This window comes from Hemiscyllium ocellatum, chromosome 37 (genome assembly GCF_020745735.1).
Source record: "Hemiscyllium ocellatum isolate sHemOce1 chromosome 37, sHemOce1.pat.X.cur, whole genome shotgun sequence".
Lineage (NCBI taxonomy): Eukaryota > Metazoa > Chordata > Chondrichthyes > Orectolobiformes > Hemiscylliidae > Hemiscyllium > Hemiscyllium ocellatum.
In genome coordinates this window covers 30,708,547-30,733,145 of record NC_083437.1, presented here as the reverse complement: position 1 = coordinate 30,733,145, position 24,599 = coordinate 30,708,547, and the positions used below count along the sequence as shown (strand labels likewise).

Below are 24,599 nucleotides of genomic sequence, written 5' to 3'. Positions count from 1 at the left end.
GGTTAAACCACCACAAGTCGTCTCTCTCTAATGAGAGCATAGCCCTATGGTCTTCTGGGACTATGACACTGTTACCTTTACTATTAACTTCTCACATTACTAATTTTGGCAGGTTTAAGTGCATCAGAATTTCAGAACATTCAAACTAACATTCATAACTCCCAAGCACACATACAAGCACATTTCCAGTGAATGGTGTGAAAAGAGAAGTGATTATACTATGGGAAAATGATGTTATCATTCACTGAATCTGAATTAATTCATTCATTACACAGTGCCATGGTGAGGTAACGTGTTCCTGCCTGCACACACTCCACACAGCTGCAATACTGACGTCTGGGGAGACTGGAGCCTGGAGCCTCCAGTGGGCAATGACGCCAAATGGCATCCAATGTCCTGTAGGAGTTAACCATTCGCATGCCGAAGTTTTATTTTATTCCAAGCCAGATTTTTCATCGACTGGTCTCCTCCCCATAGAACACTGCCGTTTAAGAGTTATTTGATCATGTTTCACATCTTTTGAATTCTATTTTGAAAGCAGAGCTAAAGATGAAAAGTTATGAATAACTTTTTATGAACAACCAGTTGCTAAACCATTTTATACAGGATTAATCATTTAGGATTAAAGTTTTATTTGTTCTGAATTTTAATCAGACATACACTTCAATATGTTTCCAGTCCTTCTCCTCAGAGCACAAAACTTTCCCCACCTAAAATGGGTAGCTTGGTCACCACCTCCAACAGCTTTGCTAATGGTATCCTACAACCCAGCACTGCATCCTGTAACTACTCCCTCTGACTTTCCTTTAAACGGTACAGCCTAGACTGGGGTGGGGTGGGGGTGGGGGGGCGGGGTGTTGGTTCACTGCAGTTATCACTCAACGGAATTTGCACTTAAACTTCCTTAACAATCCCACAATAGGAGAATCCCCATTCACTGCTGTAAAGTCCCATCCATCATTCTGAACCTACATCAAATCTCATTTACTGGTTTACAGTGGAATGAACTCCATCATTTATTTCTTCATGACAAAACTGACCCCCCATTTACCCAGAAGGAGTGACCCCACCCCCCCATTTACCATTGTCCAGAGGGAGTGACCCCCCCATCTACCACTTGCCGGAAGGAGTGACCCCCCCCCCCCCCCCCAATTTACCACTCCCCAGAAGGTGTGACCCCCCCCCCACCCCACCCAAACCATTTATCACTCCACAGTGGGGTGAATGGTAGTAATGCCAATGGATTATTAATCCAGAGACTTTGGGGACATGGATTCAAATCCCATCACAGTAGTTGATGGAATTCAAATTCAAATTCAATTAATGAAAATCTGGAAAATAAAGCTTGTTTTAGTAACTGTATGATCAATACTGAAAACTCACCTCATCCTGAACATTCTTTAGTGAAGAAAATCTACAATTCTTACTGGTCTGGCCCACATGACTCTAGCAACACAGCAATATGACTGACTCTAACTGATACTCTGAAATGGCCCAGCAAGCCACTCGGTCATAGAGGTGTACAGCATGTAAACAGACCCTTCAGTCCAACTCATCCATGTCGACCAGATCTAGTCGCATTTGCCAACACTTGGCCCATATCCCTTAAAACCCTTCCTATTCATATACCCTTCCAGATGGTGCAATTGTACCAGCCTCCATCACTTGCTCTGGCAGCTCATTCCATTCATGCACCACCCTGTGTGAAAAAGTTGCCCACTGGATCTCTTTTATATCTTTCCCCCCTCACCTATGTCTTCTCGTTCTGGACTGCCCCACCCCAGGGAAAAGACTTCGTCTATGGGCGTCATGGTGGCACAGTGGTTAGCACTGGTGTCTCACAGCGCCTGAGACCCGGGTTCAATTCCCGACTCAGGCGACTGACTGTGTGGAGTTTGCATGTTCTCCCCGTGTCTGCGTGGGTTTCCTCCGGGTGCTCCGGTTTCCTCCCACAGTCCAAAGATGTGCAGGTCAGGTGAATTGGCCATGTTAAATTGCCCATAGTGTTAGGTAAGGGGTAAATGTAGGGATATGGGTGGGTTGCGCTTCGGTGGGTCGGTGTGGACTTGTTGGGCCGAAGGGCCTGTTTCCACACTGTAAGTAATCTAATCTAATCTAATCAATTTATCCTATCCATGCCCCTCATGATTCCTATTGACAGAATGTTGTCGGGGCTTTTAGGGTCTGCAATATCAGCCATTTTTTTGATATCACATGGAATAAATCAAATTGGAAAAGTAAGAGTACCTAAGGTTGCTGCCAAGAACAGTGTAAGTGAAGGTCTTCCTAAAACTAAACAAGAACTCATGTGGATTTTTGCAATGTGGGTTTTACCGGAGAGTTGTGCATAATTCCAGTCTCTTAACTATACCATTTGCACAGTTTTTAAAGGAAAAAGCAAAAGCGGTATGGTCAATAGCACGTCAATTAGCTTTTGAAAAGCTGAAGGCAATCTTTAAAAATGAAGCTGTGTTGATTGCCCCCTAACTTTTCCAAACATTTCAAAGTGGCAGTCGATGCTAATGATTTGCAGGTTGGTGCTTTCTTTTTACAGGAGTAGAGATGCCAGCGCAGTACTTCTCTAAAAAACTAAACCAGTATCAGAAGCACTTACTGTAGAAGAGACTTTGGAATTGTTGTTAACCCTTCAGCATTTTAAAGTAACAAGGAAATATTAACTTACACTGATTATAATTCACTAGCCTTCATTGAAAAGGTTAAAATATAGAATTCAGATGGAGCCTTTCGTTTCATCTGATGCTACAGAACTCAAGAGAAGCTTGTTGTATTGAGCAATCCTTTTCATTGCTAGCCTCCAATATCTCATATGTTAGAATTTTTTCTGATAGATATTGCCTGTGAAGCTGGAGTCTGAGAGGGCACTGCAGTGGTCATCAGCGGAAGTTCCTTCTAGCATTAGGAATTACTGTGACTTCTGGCAAATCTAGGACAATTAGGGACAGGCAACAAATGCTAACCTTATCAGTGAGGCTGATTTCCCATAAAATATTTTGTAAAAGGTTACTGTAGTGATTGTTCTGAGGTCAGCCAAGTGGATGGATTGGATTCCCATGATTGGACCAGGTTAACAGCCCCGATCAGGGAGCCCTGGCTGATAGATATAAGCAGAGTATTAGAGATTCTGTTCACTCAGAGAGCTGACTGTGAGGAAGCCAGGGTAGTGTCAAGAACTCTCCATGTGTAAATAAAGGATGACTTGGTGATGGGATACCGGCCTCTGTGGAGTCATTTCAATTAGCACACCGCAGCAGCAGGAACCTCAAACGGTTTATGATTTATTCAAGAAAGTTGCACAGTTTTTCTGTCTTATAAGAACAGTTGCAATTGACGGAATTAAACATTTAAACTTGAAAGTTTGCACAGTACTGTAAATGGACTGTGTTATTGTTGTACTGAATGGGAATGTACCACTTCATCCCCAGACTGTGCTACATTAACTGATCTCACACCAGACTGGGGTTCAACAGTGACAAGTGGCTCAGGCTTTTGTTTTTGTAAAATTATGGAACCCAGCCTATGTCACCTGAGCCACAAGCCACTCTGGCAATCTTGTGGATTGAACAGAGGCAACATAACTTGCTTGAGCAAGGTAAGCTCCATTTGAATTTGATGAGCCAAAAGATTTCACAGAGATTGTTCTATTATTTGTGAAGGAATTCTAAACTCAACATTGAAACCAGACTATCACAGCAACTAGAAACAAATTAGGAATTAATGCAAATATTGTTTTTAACTTTATCTGGAGCTCAACAGTTGACAGTGGATGAGCATGAGATTGAAATCAACTGTGAAATCCTCAATGACCAAACAACAACACGGTGGCACAGTGGTTAGCACTGCTGCCTCACAGCGCCAGAGACCCGGGTTCAGTTCCCGCCTCAGGCGAATGACTGTGTGGAGTTTGCACGTTCTCCCCGTGTGTGCGTGGGTTTCCTCCGGGTGCTCCGGTTTCCTCCCACAGTCCAAAGATGTGCGGGTCAGGTGAATTGGCCATGCTAAATTGCCCGTAGTGTTAGGTAAGGGCTAAATGTAGGGGTATGGGTGGGTTGCGCTTCAGCGGGTCGGTGTGGACTTGTTGGGCCGAAGGGCCTGTTTCCACACTGTAAATAATCTAATCTAATCTAAAAAACAAGTTGATGCTCATTGGAAAAGCTCTCACATAAGGAATAGCCACTTTGTTAAGATATGATGTCACTGTTTGAAGGATAAACAGATAAATGTCAGTGTTGTCAGGCTACGAAGGGATGACAGTTAAGTGTGGGGAGAAGGGTGGAGAGGATCAAACTTAGAACACTTTGTGTGATGTAATTCTTTGACTTTGTTTTTGAACAAACCATACAGCTTTACAAGTTTAGTTGGCCTCCTGAAAATCAGCAAATTGTTAAAGCCTGCAGTGTGTTGCCTTTGAGTTGAAAACTTTGCTCACAGTGACATCTACTGCCAAATAGGAATACCTCATAAAGAGTACCATCAGCGTACTGCATAATGCCATGGCCCTGTCGCTGGTCCAGTACCCAATCTCCCTGATAGTAGCTCCCATACCTGAAATAAAAGGGAAAAGTAGGAGTCATTTTTAAATTCAACTTTTGAATAAATTCACAAATGATTCATCTGAAAGCATCAAACTCAAAACGTATGGTTAGTTTGTTAATCCACCTGCACCCCGGTTGACAGTCAGCACACCACTCAATTTGAAACGGAAATGTACAGATCAGGAGATTTAATCCCTTGGAGATGACGGGTTTTGCTGTTCCCAAGAGTGGCCATTGTAAAGGCACTATTGTTGACCCTTGAACCCCTGGACTTGGGTGAGATGGGGTTATCTGCCAAGGTTCTTGCCCTGATCATTATGTAGCGATCACTGTTGGAATGGGCACATTAGGTAAGGAGGAAGTGGCCAATGCTGCCATTTCCCCTAGGTGGACTAGTCAGCCAACAGTCATTTCTTGCGCCTGCAGATAAACAATGAGTACTGGGGAAGTCACCAGAAATTTATAAAGCCCACGGATTCACACTATAACATGAGTCAGCAACTTGGATTTTTTTTTAAATAAAGGCAGAGAAAGTGCTGGCTAAGTATTAGAGGCAGGCACAGTCAGTGGACATCAATTCAGCTGCAGCTGCAACACTGCCAACTTACTGTTGGAAAGTTTTTTGCTGTTGCTGTTGTTGGTATGCTCAAAGTGCAGAAAAATAAATAAATCTGTTCTCTGCAGGCTCCAGACCGTCTGCTGGAGTTTCCTGAAGCGAAGCGAGACAAAGAGGAAGTACCGTAAGATCCAGTACAGCAGGCGCAACTTCACATTTAAGCTAAGCACAGTACAATCCATGCTTTGCTGCCAGGTATGACTTCCTCACTGAGGTAAACTTCATGCTTTTTAATTGTAAATTCTTTTATTACCAATTATCTTAAAATCTTTATAAAATTTTCCTAATGTTTTTCTTCAGGAAATAACAGACAATAGTCAAGGGTACACAAATTTATTGCTGAAACTGCATCAACAATAACCTCAATGGCGAAAGCCAAGATGGCAGTTGGCCACCTTCACCCTACTCTCTTTTTAAGCTGCACTTATTCTGTGGAATCAGTCTCAAACTGTTAAATAAGTACTAAATAAGGTCGTGAAAAGTACTGGAAAAGAAGAAAGAACTTCTATTTATAGATAACATTAGGAGCAATTCTGGTCTGCTTTCTATCGGAAGGATGTTGTGAAACTTGAAAGGGTTCAGAAAAGATTTACAAGGATGCTGCCAGGGTTGGAGGATTTCAGCTATAGAGAGAGATTGAATCGGCTGGTGCTGTTTTCCCTGGAGCGTCGGAGGCTGAGAGGTGACGTTATAGAGGTTTATAAAATTATGAGAGGCATGGATAGGATAAATAGGCAAAGTCTTTTCCCTGGAGTGGTGGCATCCAGAACCAGAGGGCATATGTTTAGGGTGAGAGGGGAAAAATATAAAAGAGACCAAAGGGGCAATTTTTTTCACACGGAGCGTGGTGCATGTATGGAATGAGCTGCCAGAGGAGGTGTTGGAGGCTAGTACAATTGCAATATTTAAAAGGCATTTGGATGGTTATATGAACAGGAAAGGTTTGGAGGCACATGGGCCAGGTGCTGGCAGGTGGGACGAGATTGGATTAGGATATCAGGTTGGCATGGACAGGTTGGACCGAAGGGTCTGTTTCCATGCTGTACATCTCTATGACTATCTCCTAATAACGTTTCATGGTGTTTCAGAGCTTAAACAAACAGTCCCTCCGTCACTGGCACACCATGGTTGCAGCATCTACTATCTGTAGGCTACACTGCAACAACTTGCTAAGGCTTCTTAACAGCATATCCTAAACCTGTCAAAGTCAATTGACATGTGGAAATATCATGACCTCCAAGTTCCCCTCAAAATCACCAGTTACCGCAAACTAAAAGTATATTGCTGTTCCTTCATCAAAGAAGCTTCCTATATCAAAATCTTGGAATTTCCTATCCACCAGCAGTCACAGCACCTTCACCATACAGAACGCATTGGTTCACATTACCACTTTTGCAAGGATAATCAAGAATATGTAATACATGTTGACCTTTCCAGTGAAGCCCATATACCAAAAATGATGGAAAGAAAACAACTGAATTACTTGTGAAATCTCATTTATTCACATTCAGGTGAATACTGCCAACACTAATACAGTCTATTTGTGTTTCTGGTGTTGGTTGAGGGTTTAAGTATTCCCTGGAACACCAGGAAAAGTCCATTATTTCATCTTGTTTTAATATCTCATCCAAAATGTAGCTCTTCTGACAATGTCACCTTCACTCAGTACTGCAGTGAGGTCAAAAATTCAGGTACCAGAAGTGGAATCTCTAACTTATATCTCTCCAACACAAAAGGTAAGAGAACAAACACTCAGACACTTCATTGATAACAACACCACTCTTATTTAGTCTGTCTTTAGCCAGTACTGGGATTACAGTCCATCTGGTCCAAAACTCAACTGGGGAAAGACCATCTCCTTCAGGAGCGTCTCACATAATTCTAATCAAAGCAATTCAGGTCATAAACTGACTCTGAGAAGTTATACTGGCACACTTAATTTGTAGTAATGTACTCTTCGATCAATGTAACATTCCTGTTGTGAAGACATTCACAGCTCTCAATGGCAGGTCAAAGCAGGAGTATTACTGGTAGCAATAAAAAAAAAACTGATTTGGATAGTTTAAGCCTTCTCCTCAAGACTGGCTCCAGACCATGGCTATTTTATGTACTCCTACCCATTAAACTGCAGAAGTAATCTTGGCAAGGCCTCTAACTGCAATTGGAGTAAAGGCCTCATTCAGTGTAGCACAGACTCAAGCAGACAAGAGGGGTTTTAGGCTCCGATCTGTGCAACACCAGCCAAATTAGTGGCATGAAGGGGAGGAACCAACAATTGGCCTTAATGTCGCTGGCTTGTGGGAAGTGGGAGTGAGGAAAATCAGCAAGGGTTTCCGCTCCTAAACACTATCTAGTACTCTCTGTTGGAAAGTGCAGGTGTGTGGACATAAGGTGCAGCCAACATCAGCCTCCGCTGTGGTTTACCAGGGTCAAACATTGGCCAGCCACATTTAACTAAGATCAAAACTGAATGGGGTAGGGGAACATGTAGGAAACTGCCTTGCTGATGAAGAATTTGTTAAAAATGCTAATAACATTTGAATAACTTAATGTTTTCACATTTCAACTAAAATAGGCGTCTAGTTAAACAAAAAATCTTTTGGCAGTATATTTCCACATTTGGAAATTGCCAGACGCCCACTGAAAAACTTGACTATCCAGTTCAAGACAACTGAACAGTCTGCCAAAACACACAAAGAAAGACTGCTTGAGCAAGATACTGTTGAACTGCACTCCTGTATCACTCAGTGTCGATGGAACATTACTCAGTGTGCCTGTCGAAATGTATGCCAACATTACTCAGTGCCTGTGGAATTGTACCTCAACATTACTCAGTGCCTGTGGAAATCTACACCAACATTACTCAATGCCTGTGCAACTGCACTCCAACATTACCCTGTGGCTGTGGAACTGTACCTCAAAATTACTCAGTGTCTGTGGAATTGCACCCCACTATTTCATTGGAAATATTTTCCTTTGACAGAAGTTGGCTAGAGGCAGATGGCTCATCTCCAAATCCTTTCTGTCGACTTTAGCTGGAATGTCTATACATCGCAGGAGTTTCAAGTTTCTGACATTATGATCAAATGATCAGCCAGAGATATTTTAAAAGTCCAACAATAGCATTCAAACACAAAATTACATAAAGAAATACAGTTTTGCTTTAATTTCTCATCATGCCCTCTGGACACAGCAAAGTACCATCTGTAACATTGTGGCCCACAGAATCCCCCACTCTACATTATCACCAAGCTGGGAGATCAATCCTAGCCCAACAAAACATGTCAAAGGGCATGCCAGGAGCAGTACCCCAGGGATACCTAAAAAATGAGGAGCCAACCTGGTAAACCTACAATACAGGATTACTTGTATGCTGGATAAAATGAAAGTTTTGCATGTAATAGACAGGGCTAAGTGATCCCACAACCAATAGATCAGATGTAAAACCTGCAGTTTTGCCATGTGAAATGTGGTGGACAATTAAACAACTTATTGGAGGAGAATACACACATCTTTAATGATTGGTGGTGGTGGTTGGGAGAGCACAATGGGGTCCCCAGCACATTAGCGTCAAAGACAAGGCTGAAGCATTTGCTGCCATCTTCAGACAGAAGTGCCTATTAGATGATTCATATCACATTTCCTCCAAACTCAGCATCACTGTGGTCAGTCTTCAGCCAATTTGATTCACTCCATGATTATGTCAAGAAACAATTGAAGGAACTAATACTACAAGTCTGGACAACAATATAATATGAAAGATTTGTGTTCCAGAACTAGCCATGTTCCTACCCAAGAGGTACAGTTCCAACACTGGAACGTACCCACTGTAATGTGGAAAAATGCCTAGTTATATCCAGTCCATAAAGTGCAACAAACCCGATCTGGTCAATCAGTCTACTCCAGATCATCAGTAAAGTGATAGAAGGATCATCAACAGTGTTATCAAGCAAAGAAATAACCTGCTCACTGCTGCTCAGTTTGGGTTTCATCAGGATCACTCAGCTCCTGATTTCATTACAGCCTTAGTCCAAGAAAATTTAACTCAAGAGATGAAAGGAGAGTGATTGTCCTTGACAACAAGACAGCATTTGATTGACTATAGCATAAAGGAGCCTTAGCAAAACTGAAGTTAATCAGGTATAAAGTATTCTGCTAGTGTCTGTATTTCACAGCATCATAGAATCCCGACAGTGCAGAAAGAGGTCATTTGGCTCACTGAATCTGCACCAACCCTCCAAAAACCATCCCACTCAGACCAAAACCACCCCCCCAAACACACCCAATGCCTGTAACCCCGCATTTACCGTGGCTAACACACATGACCTGCACATTCCCAGACACTACAGGGCAATTTTTAGCATGGTCAATCCACCTAGCCTGCACATCTTTGGACTGTGGGAGGAAACCAATGCAGACACAGGGAGAATGCACAAACTGCACACAGACAGTTGCCCAAGGTTGAAATGATTCTGGGTCCCTGGTATTGTGAGGCAGCAGTGCTAACCACTGTGCCACCATGCAGCCCTTTTGTTGGCAGTCAATCACCTCAGCCTCAGGATATCACTCCAAACATTCCTCAGAGTAGGCACAATTACCTTCAGCTGATCCAATAATTACATTCCATCCATCAGGAAGTCAGAAGTCAGAAGTGGTAATATTCACCAATGGTCATGCAGTGATTAGCACGTGCTATTACAGATACAGAAGCAGTTCTTTTCAATCTGAAGTTTAACAGCAAAACTATTTTCAACATGCTTAGGTTACCAATGAGCAAAAACTTAACTGAACCACATATAAATACCGTGGCTACAAGAAACCATCAGGCTCTAGGAATTCGACAATGAATATCTCCCCTCCTGTCTACCATCCACAAGCACAATCAGGAGTGTGATGGAATGCTCCTCATCTGCCTGGATGAGCACAGCTACAATAACATTCAAGCAGCTCTACAAAGTCCGGGTTAAAATCACCTGCTTGATTCACACCCCATTTATCATGTTCAACATTTACTCCTTTTACACCAGCTTGCACAATGGCAGCAATGTGCACCACGTGCAAGATGTGTTGCAGTAACTCACCAAGGCTCCTTCTACAGTATTCTCAAAACTCACAACCGCTACCACTTAGAAGGATAGGAGCAGTAAGGATGTAGGGACACCATCACTGTTCTTTCATAGTTTCATTTAGATTAGATTAGATTCCCTACAGTGTGGAAACAGGCCCTTCGGCCCAACGATTCCACACCGGCCCTCCGAAGAGTAACCCACCCAGACCCATTTCTCTCTGACTCTTTCTAATACTATGGGTAATTTAGCATGGCCAATTCACCTGCCCAGCACATCTTTGGATTGTGGGAGGAAACTGGAGCTCCCGGAGGAAATCCATACAAACACGGGAAGAACGTGCAAACTCCGCACAGACAGTCACCCGAGGTGGGAATCGAACCCAGGTCCCTGGTACTGTGAGGCACCACTGAGCCACCGTGCCACTCCAAAATCTAGGTCCAAATCCTAGAACTCCCTTCTTAATTGCACTGTGGGTCTTCCTACACGCCAAGGAGTTTGAGAAAGCAACTCACAATCACAATGTCCAGGACAATTACGAATGGACAATAAGTGCTGGCCAAGTCAGCGATGCCCATATACCATGAATAAACAAATAGAAAAATGAGTACTCAGTGCATGTGGAACAGTACCTCAACATTAATCAGTTCCCATGGAACAGTACCCCATGATTACTCAGTGCCTTCAGAACTGTACCATAATATCACTCAGTGCCTGTGGAACTGTCTCTCAATATTACATAGCATCTATAGAAAACTGTATTCAAGGATGGAGCCCATATTTTCAGGATACGAAGTGGGAAGAAAAAAAATACAAAACATTTTTATACAGTGCAGAAATACATTGTACCTATTTATTTGCTGATGCCCTTCGTTTACTGGCAGGATGGTGAGTTGGTATCACTGGCTGTAGTCTCAGCACAATATAAATGTAGCTGCAGATAACATTGTTCATTCTCTTTTTTAGTGATTCTGGTTCCACTGCAATTTCATTTGCTTTCCCATCGATTTATTTTCTTTCCTGAAGATGCCTGCTTTTTAAAGTGTTTAATATCTGAATGAGATGGTTATTTATTGTAAATAAACCTGGAGGATATCTCAGTTGAGCCTGTTGCCTTCTTTACCTGATAATTACAACACATACTTTCCAGTAGGGGTCACTGGAGAACAAGAATCAAGTCTTACTGACATCGCCCTAGCCCTGGGGCACATTACGGTATTTTGCATGGTTTCCCTGCCTTCAACCCAGTGGAAGGTTAGCCAACTCAGCACAGACAAGTGACTGAACAATACTGTTTAAACACAGGGAGAGTCAGATAATCAAAGCCAATGAAAACAAAATGGATATATTAAAATTACAAGAAAGATGCTTGAAAGAAGGCAGGCAACACTTCTGAGCAAGGCACCACCATGAAACAAGAGCACAAGGTCACAGAAACATGACTGTATAGATGAGTAACTGCGAGCAGGCATATTAATGAAATCCTTCACAAAAGAATCCACTTGAGATTTGATGGAATGGAATTTGTATTGATGGAGCAACAAAGACTTTCTAACACAGCAGTGCAGGAGTCATTAGTTCTTGTCAAAGCAATCTTTTTCCTCATTAATTGACTTTTACAGTTCATCATTTGCAGGGTACTGTGCCCTGGTCTGTGTTGTGTGTGCAATGAGAACAGAGGCCAAGTTTCTCTGACAGTTTTCTGACAGTCTAATCCTCTCCTGTCCTACTTTAGAGTCATAGAGCTGTATAGCATGGACACATAGCCTTTGGTCCAACTCATCCATATCCAAAATTAATCTAGTCCCATTTGCCAGCACTTGGCCTATATCCCTCGAAACCCTTCATATTCATATACCCATCCAGATGCCTTTTAAATATTGTAATAGTACCAGCCAGCATCACTTTCTCTGGTCGATCATTCCACACAAACACACCACCCTCGATATGAAAAAGTTGCACCTTAGGTCCCTCTTAAATCTTTCCCCTCTCACCTTAAACCTATGCCTTCTAGTTTTGGATTTCCCCATCGCCAGGGAAAAGACCTTGGCTATTTACCCTATCATGATTTTATAAGCCTCTAAAGTCACCGTATAGCCTCTGTTGCTCCAGAGAAAACAGCCCCAGACTATTAAGCATCTCCCTACAGCTCAAAGCCTCCAACCCTGGCAACATCCTCGTAAACCTTTTCTGAACCCTTTCAGGTTTCACAACATTCTTCCTATAGCAGGGAGACTAGAACTGCACACAGTATTCCTAAAATGGCCGAACTAATGCCCTGTACAGCTGCAACATGACCTCCCAACTCCTATGACCAATAAAGGCAAGTATACCAAACATCTTCATCACTTCTGAAGGCACAGAATTCCAGATGAACTACACGGAGCTTATCATACTCTGGTACCTTGAGTGCCACATTTCAGATTTTATTGAAACAATGGGAGGAGAGGAGTGAGTGGATTTCACCTCAAAAATATTGGGAACATTTTCCCCTCTCAGCTATCGTATTTAATGTTTTGGACTTTTCTCTTCCATTTTCAAAAAGGTTTACCATGAGATTTTCGACACAGAAGAATGTGTTGATAGGGTAAGATGAAGTGAGGTGGGAGATGGGTTATGTGAAGGATAAACACCAGCATGGACTTGTTGAGCCTAACGGGCTGTTTCTATGATAGCACTATACATAATATCTTGAAACTTTCAAAATTCGGTGGTTAGATGTAGAGCTAAAAGAAAATAAAGAAAGTAAATAAGTGAATGAAGCTGGAAACAGCTATGTTATTCATTTTGCACATGCGTAAATATTGCCTCACTAACTAGGGTGACTTGACAAAGCATCAGTCCTAGGTTCAAATCCCACCTGCTCCACAGCCATGTATTAACAACTCTGAACAGGTTGAATATAAAAACATCAGAATCTCAATAAGTAGGTTTCACTTACTTATAATACATTTCTCCTTCTCCTTGTTTCTTATTGTTGTGAAAGGAGCCTCGGTACACCTGGCCCTCTTTATCTATCAGTGCTCCATGTCCTAGACAAAGAATTAAAGTAGACTTATACATTTTATCAGTAACAGAGGGTCAGCCTCTGGTTCTACAATTATAGTAAATGTCACAAGATACAATGTCAAGTTGAACAGGCAGGCTACATATAGATTAAAAATCAGACAAAAATACATTCACCTGTTCGGACACCATAGTGAAACTCTCCTTCATATCGAGTGCCATCAAAGTACTTCATCACTCCAAATCCATGAAGCTCTCCCTGTGAGAACTGTCCACAATATTCATTTCCTATAAAAAATAAAAAAGCATTTTACATTTTGATTATGCTTAAGTTCCTCCATGGTATTGGGGGCAAAGTACTAACTTGGATTGAAAGTTGGTTGGCTGACAGGAAACAAAGAGTAGTGATAAACGGCTCCACTTCGGAATGGCAGGCAGTGACCAGTGGGGTACCGCAGGGATCAGTGCTGGGACCGCAGCTTTTTACAATATATATTAATGATACAGAAGATGGTATTAGTAATAACATTAGCAAATTTGCTGATGATACTGAGCTGGGTGGCAGGGTGAAATGTGAGGAGGATGTTAGGAGATTACAGGGTGACCTGGACAGGTTAGGTGAGTGGTCACATGCACGGCAGATGCAGTTTAATGTGGATAAATGTATGGTTATCCACTTTGGTGGCAATAACAGGAAGGCAGATTACTACCTAAATGGAATCAATTTGGTAAAGGGGCAGTACAAAGACATCTGGGTGCTCTTGTGCACCAGTCAATGAAGGTAAGCATGCAGGTACAGTAGGTAGTGAAGAAGGCTAATAGCATGCTGGCCTTCATAACAAGAGGGGTTGAGTATAGAAGCAAAGAGGTTCTTCTGCAGCTGTACACGGCCCTGGTGAGACCACACCTGGGGTATTGTGTGCAGGTCTGGTCTCCAAATTGGAGGAAAGACATTCTGGCTATATGAGGGTGTAGGTTCATGAGGTCAATTCCTGGAATGGCGGGACTACCTTACGCTGAAAGACTGGAATGACTGGGCTTGTATACCCTTGAGCTTAGAAGACTGAGAGGGGATCTGATTGAGACATATAAAATTATTAAAGGATTGGACACTCTAGAGGCAGTAAACATGTTTCCGCTGATTGGTGAGTGCCAAACCAGAGGACACAGCTTAAAAATACGGGGTAGACCATTTAGGACAGAGATGAGGAGAAACTTCTTCACCCAGAGAGTGGTGGCTGTTTGGAATGCTCTGCCCTAGAAGACAGTGGAGGCCCAGTCTCTGGATTAATTTAAGAGTTGAATAGAACTCTCAAGGATCGTGGAGTCAAGGGTTATGGAGATAAGGCAGGAACAGGATACTGATTAAGGAATATCAGCCATGATCATATTGAATGGTGGTGCAGGCTTGAAGGGCAGAATGGCCTACTCCTGCACCTATTGTCTACTGTCTTTTCCTTCAGGTGCAGAATCTTTGCTAGGTTTTGCTTCAAAGAGCTGCATGCCTTCTCTACCTCATTAAACAGTCATTGTTTCTGTGAACAGTATGTTCTTCCTTCCCAAAGGGGCTGAGTGCCTATGGCTCATGTATGAGCCAAGAAAAAAAATTTACAAGCAAGCTGTTCATCACTGGCCATCACAGAGAATCCCAACCCCAACCTTATCCAATATCCACACAGGCACTTTCCACAAGAGACACATTGAGAACTTTATTCACAGTAAACTGCAAAATGATCACCTACTTCCACCTCTATAGCATCCTTATCACTGGCCCAGTGTATCAATTGATAAAACCTTCTTGACTAAGCCAAGTGGGATCCTTGCAACACCTTAAATGTGAGCTCAACTAAAAAGTTCTGCTGTCTGCATCATAACTTGCACCAATTCCTAGTCACTCATTGCCTTTGCGTTTTCTGACCCTCATTGCCTCTCGGTCTGTTGACAGCACCAGTTTTAAAACTTTATCTCTTCTTTTCAAGTTCTTCTGTGAACTCTGCACTCTTACAATTCTGGTCTCTCATGTATCAGCAAATATAATTCTTCAACATTGATTGTTGTGATCTCAATTTGCCCCTAAATCACCTCTTTTAAAATGATCCTTAAAACCTAAGATTGTGGTCATCCATCCTGATTCAGCCATTATGTGGGAAAGTGTCAAGTAATATTTGATAGTGTTCATGTGAAGTGTTTTGGAATGTTTTAATAGGTTAAAGATGCTACGTAAATGCAAGGTTTTGGTGATCAACTGAAGCAGCGAGCAAGTTCTAATACTTAAATCAACATTAAACAAAGGATGGGATTAATAGGAACAGTCCAAGAAGAACCTAAACATTTACAAACAAAGAAATAAGTTAAGGACACAACATCTGTACAGGAAACAAAGGCATTAATTTTAAACTGTTCATAAACACAAATAGTAATAATGTACAGAAATGTTTAATTGCATGTATGAAATCACTGAAGTGAAAATGACACACAACAAGTTCACTTGCTCGATCCCTCAAGATCTTAATTTGCTAAATTATTCTTTTTCTTAAACATGGATGTGTTTTAAAATCATGTGTAAAAGATTTAACAGATAGTGATTTGACAAGTGTTCATACCAGAAGAAGCCCAGTACCGGATACCGTTCCCTTCTATTTCTCCATTCGCAAACTCTCCTTCATAGTAACTTCCATCCTTCATGAGAAACTTCCCAATACCTAGTATGGCCAAAAATAAAATCAATCACAGCCTTTCCTGTCAATCAGTGCTAGACAGTTCAAATTTGAACTGTGTGACCAGGTTACAAATCAGAATATTGACAGCAAACAATGACAAAACAGACCTCCCTTACTCTTTTAAAAAAGGGTTTGCAGGAGTAAGAAAACAGGAGACAAAGATTGCAACCCAGTTTTGTTTTTAAATCAACTGTAACATACGGTCAAGGACATGCTGTGACAGTTCTCAGGAAGTAGTGCTAATCATATGTAGATGCATTACTAGTTTTGAGCAATGATTTGGACAATTATGAATTGAAACTAAAATGTTGGGTTGTAGTCTTTTCTTAAGACTCCAAAATTTAATTTGAAAAATCCCAAAGCTGAGAATCAAAACAGCAAAACTGTATGGAAAGTGTGCCTGAGCTCACTAGGAATAATCTATTAACATCAGTATATGCTGTTCAGTGGAGTCAACAGAAAGGGTGATGCAAGTTTGCAGAGAATAGAAAGGAGCTTAAAGAATCTAAATTTGTGAAAACCTGTCACTACAGTCTGTAATGTGACTTTGGATTTAGATATAATGTGCACCAGAGTCAAAAGCAATTACAGATATCACATATCTAGTCTCCATTCCCTACCCAACTTAAAAACATTAAACAAAAATCTAAACTATATATGGAATCATTGCATATGAATTTATCAATAACTTAGAGCACTTCAAAATTGGTGGTAGTGGACAGCAAAGAAAGTTATCTCAGAGTACAACAGGACCTTGATTGGATGGTCGAGGAGTAGCAGATGGAGTTTAATTTAGATGAATGCAAGGTGTTGCATTTTGGAAAGGCAAATTGGGGTAGGACATATACACTTAACGATAAGGTCCTGAGAATGTTGCTGAACAAAGACAACTTGGGGTACAGGTTCAAAGTTCCTAGAAGGTGGATTCACAGATAGACAGGGTAGTGAAGAAGGCATTGAGTACATTTGCTTTTATTGGTCAGTGCACTGAGTACAGGAGTTGGGAGGTCATGTTGTGGCTGTACAGGACATTGGTTAGCCCTTTTGGAATACTGCGTTCAGTTCTGGTCTCCCTGCTATAGAAAAGATGTTGTAAAACTTGAAAGGGTGCAGAAAAGATTTACAAGGATATTGCCAGGGTTTGAGGGCTTGAGCTATAGGAAGAGGCCAAGGATGCTGGGGCTGTTTTCCTTGACCATTGGAGGCTGATGGGTGATCTTATAGAGATTTATAAAATCATGAGGGGCATAGATAGGGCGAATAACCAAGTCTTTTTCCAGGGTAGGGGAGTCCAAAACTAGAAGCCATAGATTTAAGGCAAGACGGGAAAGATTTAAAAGGACCTAAGGGGCAACATTTTCCACACAGAGGATGGTGCATGTATGGATTGAAATGTCAGAGGAAATAGTGGAGGCTGGTGCAATTACAACATCTAAAGGCATCTGGATGGGTATATGAATAGAAAGGGTTTAGAAGGAAATGGGCCAAGATTAATTTAGGATATCTGGTCTACACGAATGACTTGGACTGAAAGGTTTGTTTCTGTGCTATACATCTCTATGACTCTTTGAGAAGGCATAGAATGATAATCAAGCTTATAGAAGCATACCATTTTACAAATATCAGTATTGCTCAGTGGGTAGCATACTAGCCTGAGTTATAAGGTTGTGGATTTGCAGACCCACTTCAGAGACTAGCACTAAAAATCTAGGCAGACTCTTGTGCAGAACTGAGGGAATGCTGCAATATCAGAGATATTGCCTTCCCAGTCAAATACTAAAGCATCACAGGTGGAGATAAAAGATCCTATGGTACCATTCTGAAAGGGTGAGGACTTGGAATACAATCTCCTGGACAATGTTTATGTTTCATCTAATATCACTAGAATAGATTATCTGGTCATTATTCCCTGCTGTGTGTAAACTGACTGCCCTCTTTCCTATGTTAACTCAGGAGCCTCCACTAAAAGTGCTTCACTGACTGCAAGTACTTTTCAGAAAGTTCAAGATTTGAGAACTTGATTTCAAAACACAAGTTCTTTCTTTGTTTGACAATACACAATGGATGTTATACATGAATAATTTACCGTGCTTTTTCCCATTTTTCCATTCTCCCTCATACTGATAAAAGCTGTTCGGATAAACATACAGACCAAACCCTGAAAGAAATAAAAATCAATGTTCTATTTACAAAAGTTGAATTTCCCCACTTAATTACAGCAGTAAAAAAAATTTCAGAAATCATTTCATTCTGAGCTGAAGTCAGAAACTTTCAAAAAAATTTCCAGACCATATACATTTGTATTACACCTCGGAGTATGGAACTAACTTTATAAGAGACCTGACATACTGACACTCATTGTTACTGGGACTAAGTGAAACAGGAGATTCACTTAGATTAGATTAGGTTAGATTAGATTCCCTACAGTATGAAAACAGGCCCTTCAGCCCAACAAGTCCACAACGCCTCTCCGAAGAGTAACCCACCTGGATCCATTCATCTACCCTGTTTTTCCTCTGACTAATGCACCTAACACTATGGGCAATTTAGCACGGCCAATTCACTTGACCTGCACATCTTTTGGATTGTGGGAGGAAACCCACACAGATACAGGGTGAATGTCAAACTCCACAGACAGTCGCCCGAGGCAGGAATCGAACCGGGTCCCTGGCACTGTGAGGCAGCAGTGCTAACCACAGAGCCATCGTGCTGCCATCTTAAAATTTAGAAAATGGTGGAATGAGGTTCCAACCCCTCTTTCACCTGGACTGCTCTTCAGTTTACAGAAAAATTTACATTCCTGTTCTTTGACTGTCTACAACTGAGGGAGAAACAAACCAGAATCGCTCCATGACAATTACTCCTGGATCTAGCCTAACAGGTCCAGGCAGCAAGCACTCAAGGAGGTTCTTCAGACCAACTGCCAGCCTCTCTCCCACAACAATTTCAGTGCTTGGATATCTCTAAAGAAGGAGCATATGTTGTCAGCCAAGACACCAGAGGCTGTCCTGGGTTTCAGAATACGAGACACAGCAACACATTTTGACGTAATATACTCACTTTTATTTTAAGTATAATTTGACATTTATTATTTATTAGACACTTATTATTTTTGCAATCGGAAAGGAGACACGACTGTTAATTTGATTTCTATTGATAACATCTGTGTATCCCAACTGGCATTTAAATGAGTGGAAAACGAAGAAGGACTTTGATACTTTGTCCTCATTCACTCTATTGCCTTCAGTTAAGGATGCATTGCAATAAAGGAATGGGGGTGAATTGTTGAGACATCATTTGTTTTTATTTGTTATTGAGATGTGGTTGGTTATACAAGTAGAGTATTATTCCAACACATGTTATGCCTGAAACCAATTCAGGTCTGAAATGGAGTCAGTTAACTCTAATGAAAGGGAATAAACAGTTGACCACCAAGGGCAAAAATTCATCTTTTCTGTAGAAAACTTCTCATTTTCAGGCCAGGATTGTTTGAGGCTTTTTCCCAAATTCCAAAACTTTGAGTCACACAACACCAGGTTATAGTCCAACAGGTTTATTTGGAAGTACTAGCTTTTGCAGCACTGTGCCCTCATCAGGTAACTAGTGGGGCAGGATTGCAAGACATGGAATTTATAGCAAAAGATCATAGTATCACGCAACCGATACAATATATTGAACAAACCTAGACTGCTGTTAAATCTTTCATCTTTTAGAATGCGTCGCAGGTATCGATTCATTAAATGTAAATCCCAGAATTTCTTTCAAGTCCCATTCCCAACATAACTTAAGAGTTTATAACAAAAGTGACATCTTAGTTCATAAAATGCAGTAAAAGGTGTGAGGTTAGAGTTTGTCTGTATTCCAATCTTGAGTCAGACTGGCTCTAGACAAACAGAGTGAGAGAGCGCGCATGGGTGAGTGTGTGTGGGGTATACGTGTGTGTCTGAAAGACAAAGTGTGTATGAGAGAGGATCTGCATGAGCGAAAGAGCAGAAGAGTATGTGTGTATGTGTGCTTGTATGTGTGCGTTAGAGTGTATAGTGTAGTGGAGTCACCTGTAGTGTGACATGAATCCAACATCCTGCTGAAGGCCATCCTCATGAGTGCCAAATTTAGCTATCAGCCTCTGCTCAGCCACTCTGCATTGTTGCATATGCTGAAGTCCGCCTTGGAGAATGATCCCCATTTGACGATTGTTGCGCGGTATCCATTCATCCGTTGCCGTAGCATCTGTTGGGTCTTGCCAATTTACCATGTCTCGGGGCATCTTGTCTGCAGCGTATACGACAGACAACAGTGGCCGAGTCACATGCAAACATGGTGGGTGGTGTCCCCATGTATAATGGTGGTATCCATGTCAACACTCTAACACATCTTGCAGTGGTCGCCAAGAGTAGTACGGTGTTGTAGTCGATGTTGTCCTGAAGTCTGGGCAGTTTGCTGCAAACAATTGTCTGTTTCAGGTTCGGCATTTGTTTAAGGGTGAGAAGTGGAGGCGTAGGCAAGGTCTTGGTGAGATGCTCATCCTCATCGATAATGTGTAGCAGGCTGTGAAGACATGCCGTAGTTTCTCCACTGCTGGGAGGTACTGGACAACGAAGGGTACCCTATCGGTTGGATCCAGTGTCTGTCTCCTGAGGAGGTCATTACAGTTTCTCACTGTGGCACATTGGCACTGGCAATCGATGAGTTGAGCATCGTACCCTGTTCTTATGAGGGTATCCTTCAGCACCTTCAAGTGTCCGTCGCCTTCCTCCCCAGCTGAACTGATCCTGTGTATGCATATGGTAAAAACAAGGACTGCAGATGTTGGAAACCAGATTCTAGATTAGAGTGGTGCTGGAAAAGCACAACAGTTCAGGCAGCATCTGAGGAGCAGGAAAATCGACGTTTCGGGCAAAAGCCCTTCATCAGGAATAGAGGCAGAATGCCTGCAGGATAAAGAGATAAATGAGTGGAGGGTGGGAGTGGGGAGAAAGTAGCGTAGAGTACAATAGGTGAATGGGGGTGGGGATGGAGGTTATAGGCCAGGGAGGAGGGTGGGGGGAAGTTGCAAAGAGTACAATGGGTGAATGGGGGTGGAGATGGAGGTGATAGGTCAGAGAGGAGGGTGGAGTGGACAGGTGAAAAGGAAGACAGGCAGGTAGGACAAGTCATGGGGACAGTGCTGAGCTGGAAGTTTGGAACTGGGGTGAGGTGGGGGAAGGGGAAATGAGGAAACTGGTGAAGTCCACATTGATGCCCTGGGGTTGAAGTGTTCCGAGGCAGACGATGAGGCGTTCTTCCTCCAAGTGTCGGGTGGTGAGGGAGCGGTGGTGAAGGAGGTCCAGGACCTCCATGTCTTCGGCTGAGTGGGAAGGGGAGTTGAAATGTTGGGCCACAGGGCGGTGTGGTTGATTGGTGCAGGTGTCCCAGAGATGTTCCCTAAAGCGCTCTGCTAGGAAGCATCCAGTCTCCCCAATGGAGAGAAAACCGCATTGGGAGCAACTGATAAAATAAATGATATTGGTGGGTGTGCAGGTAAAACTTTTATGGATGTGGAAGGCTTCTTTGGGGCCTTGAATGGAGATGAGGGAGGAGGTATGGGCACAGGTTTTGCAATTACTGCAGTAGCAGGGGCAGTGCCAGGATGGGAGGGTGGGTTGTTGGGGGGCGTGGACCTGACCAGGTAGTCACAGAGGGAACGGTCTTTGCGGAAAGCGGAGAGGGGTGAGGAGGGAAATATATCCCTGGTGGTGGGGTCCATTTGGAGGTTGCAGAAATGTTGGCAGATGATTTGGTTTTTGCGAAGGTTGATAGGGTGGAAGGTGAGCACCAGGGGGGTTCTGTCCTTGTTACGGTTGGAGGGGTGAGGTCTGAGGGCGGAGGGGCGGGATGTGGACGAGATGCCTTGGAGGGCATCTTTAACCACATGGGAAATTGCGGTCTCTAAAGAAGGAGGCCATCCGGTGTGTTCTGTGGTGGAACTGGTCCTCCTGGGAGCAGATATGGCGGAGACGGAGGAATTGGGAATACGGGATGGCATTTTTGCAGGAGGTATGGTGGAAAGAGGTGTAATCCAAGCAGCTGTGGGAGTCGGTGGGCTTGTAAAAAATGTTGGTGTTAAGTCGGTGGTCATTAATGGAGATGGAGAGGTCCAGGAAGGGAGGGAGGTGTCAGAGATGGTCCAGGTAAATTTAAGGTCAGGGTAGAATGTGTTGGTGAAGTTGATGAATTGCTCAACCTCCTCGCGGGAGCACGAGGTGGCGCCAATGCAGTCATCAAAGTAGCAGGGGAAGAGGCGGGGAGTGGTGCCGGTGTAACTATGGAAGGTGGACTGTTCTATGTAGCCAACAAAGAGGCAGGCATAGCTGGGGCCCATACGGGTGCCCATGGCGACCCCTTTGGTCTGGAGGAAGTGGGCGGATTCAAAGGAGAAATTGTTGAGGGTGAAGACCAGTTCAGCCAAACAAATGAGTGTGTCGGTGGAATGGTACTGTTGAGGATGTCGGAAGAGGAAGAAACAGAGGGCTTGGAGGCCCTGGTCACAGCTGATGGAGATGTAGAGGGATTGGATATCCATGGTGAAGATGAGGTGTTGGGGGCTGGGGAAATGGATGTCTTGGAGGAGGTGGAGGGTATGGGTGGTGTCTCGAACATATTGGGGAGTTACTAGACTAGGGGGAAGGGATAGGACAGTGCCGAGGTAGGAAAAGATGAGTTTAGTATGCATACTGTGTATGCATACGGCTTGTCCATTGGGGATGGCTGTTTTATTATGTAATAGAGAAGTGCACTTCTCTAGCTTCCATCCTAAACATATTCGGCACCCAAGAGAATGGCCTTAACAGGGACCTTGGGTTCATGTCACACTACAGGTGACCTCACTACACTATCACGCACACACATTCTTACATGCTCTCACACTCACACAGACACACACACACAGGCACCCCATTCACTCTCACCCACGGTCACACCCTCTCGCAGGTTTATACTCTGTCACACTCACGATCTCTCCCCCTCACTTGCACGCACGCACACACCCACCCACCCACCCCTATCGGGTGAATTTGCATTTGCAGAAAAGTCAGAGAATCCGAAAGTGAGAGATTAGACCCCAGCAGTCCTTTGTCTCAGGGTGGGATTGAAGATTAGCAATGACTAAGTCAAACTTTTTTGAAACAAATATGTCCAGTAAAGATATGTGACAAACATGTGTTTCTGTAAATGACAACCTCAAGACGTTTCAGTGTAACTCCTAGCCTGGATAAATAGCAATTTCATTTATTTATTGTATCTTATAAGTAAGGTGGAGTGTAACTAGAAATGGTGCATGTGAAGATAGACAGACTAAAAGACAGGCAGGATAGGACATTTGCTGTTTAAATTTCTAACATCATTTTTCACAATGAAGTACATATCCATCAAAATTGCACCATTTCATTCACACTAAGTCCTGACCCTGATTTAATGTGCATGACCTCCTTTCTTACCTTCATATACCTACCACTGTTAAAAAAAACTCAATTAAATGAAAGGGCTTGTTGTCAAACATAGTGCTTAGAATAGAGTTATCCCCAGTGAGGTTTAAAAGTTAAAACCAAGATCAAATCACAAATGAATTTGCAGAAACATTCTATTTTGTTCAAAAATATATACAACAGGCAGTCAGTCCGTGTGTTTTTATAAATTCCTACTTGGAAATAGAACCGGTCTGACTCAAGATTGGAATACAGACAGACTCTAACCTCACACCTATAGTGTGTCAGGGCTGAGATGTCACTTTTTTATATAAAATCTTAAGTTATCTCAGGAATGGGACTTGGAAGAAGTTCTGGGATTTACGTATTAATGAATTGATACCTGCAACCCATTCAAAAAGATTAAAGACTTAACAGCAATCTAGGTTTGTTCAATATATTGAATCAATTGCATGATATTGTGATCTTTTGCTATACATTCTGTCTTATGATCTCACTCCACAGCTACCTGATGAAGAAGCAGCGCTCCAAAGGTACTCCAAATGAACCTGTTGGACTATAACCTGGTGTTGTGAGATGTTTAACATGATGAAATATATTTAATAAGGAGGGAGAGGTGAAAAATAGCCTCCTCTTATGGCTCAGTGTTTGTTATGTTAAAGTAAGCTGTTTAGGTGGTTATTGATTCTCCATATCCTCCACATCAGAGTTTAAACTGTTTTACAACGACACAACAAGCAGATTGACCACTAAGTTAACACGCTTGACAACCAGAGACACGTGGGAAAAAAAATATACCAAATACAACAACCAGCACACAACTTCCCAACTGCCCTGTATAGCCCTCTAAACGGCCCGGTAACCGGCCGATTCCGGCTCCTCACCGTCCCGCAGCTGTCGTTTCACGTCCCCGACATAACGACCAGAGCCCTGTTGTACCTCCATCGCGCGGCGGCCCGAAATCAATAACAGCGCCGCCCATTGGCCGAGGCCCTGGCGCCGTTGCTAGGGGAGACTCACCAATAGCGAGCCGGAGTTTCCAGCGGGTCCAATGCTCCCGACCAACGGCCCGCAAGATGATCGCAGGAGGTGGCGCCAGAGGAACGGTCCTCCCAACGTTTGCGCCACCCACAGGCCACTGCTCATACTCTGATGAGGAATCTTCCTGGGCCCAG

The 24,599-nt window shown here is 42.8% G+C and overlaps 1 protein-coding gene across 2 annotated transcripts in view; it reads right to left on the bottom strand.

Moving 5' to 3' along the window:
- Nucleotides 1-24,390, bottom strand: part of LOC132833714 (MORN repeat-containing protein 1-like) — a 200,164-nt gene extending 175,774 nt beyond the window's left edge. The window contains exons 1-6 of one of the 2 annotated variants that reach the window (XM_060852222.1): nt 24,309-24,390; nt 18,048-18,119; nt 15,845-15,943; nt 13,419-13,529; nt 13,177-13,267; nt 4,476-4,563 (exon numbers count right to left, since the gene is read on the bottom strand). In XM_060852222.1, the coding sequence (XP_060708205.1) occupies nt 4,476-4,563; nt 13,177-13,267; nt 13,419-13,529; nt 15,845-15,943; nt 18,048-18,119; nt 24,309-24,369 (522 nt within the window). In that variant the 5' untranslated portion in view covers nt 24,370-24,390. Of the gene's footprint in view, nt 1-4,475; nt 4,564-13,176; nt 13,268-13,418; nt 13,530-15,844; nt 15,944-18,047; nt 18,120-20,016; nt 20,099-24,308 lie in introns of those variants that run through there. The other variant, XM_060852223.1, reaches the window with a different exon arrangement.
- Between the last annotated feature and the right edge of the window lie 209 nt (nt 24,391-24,599).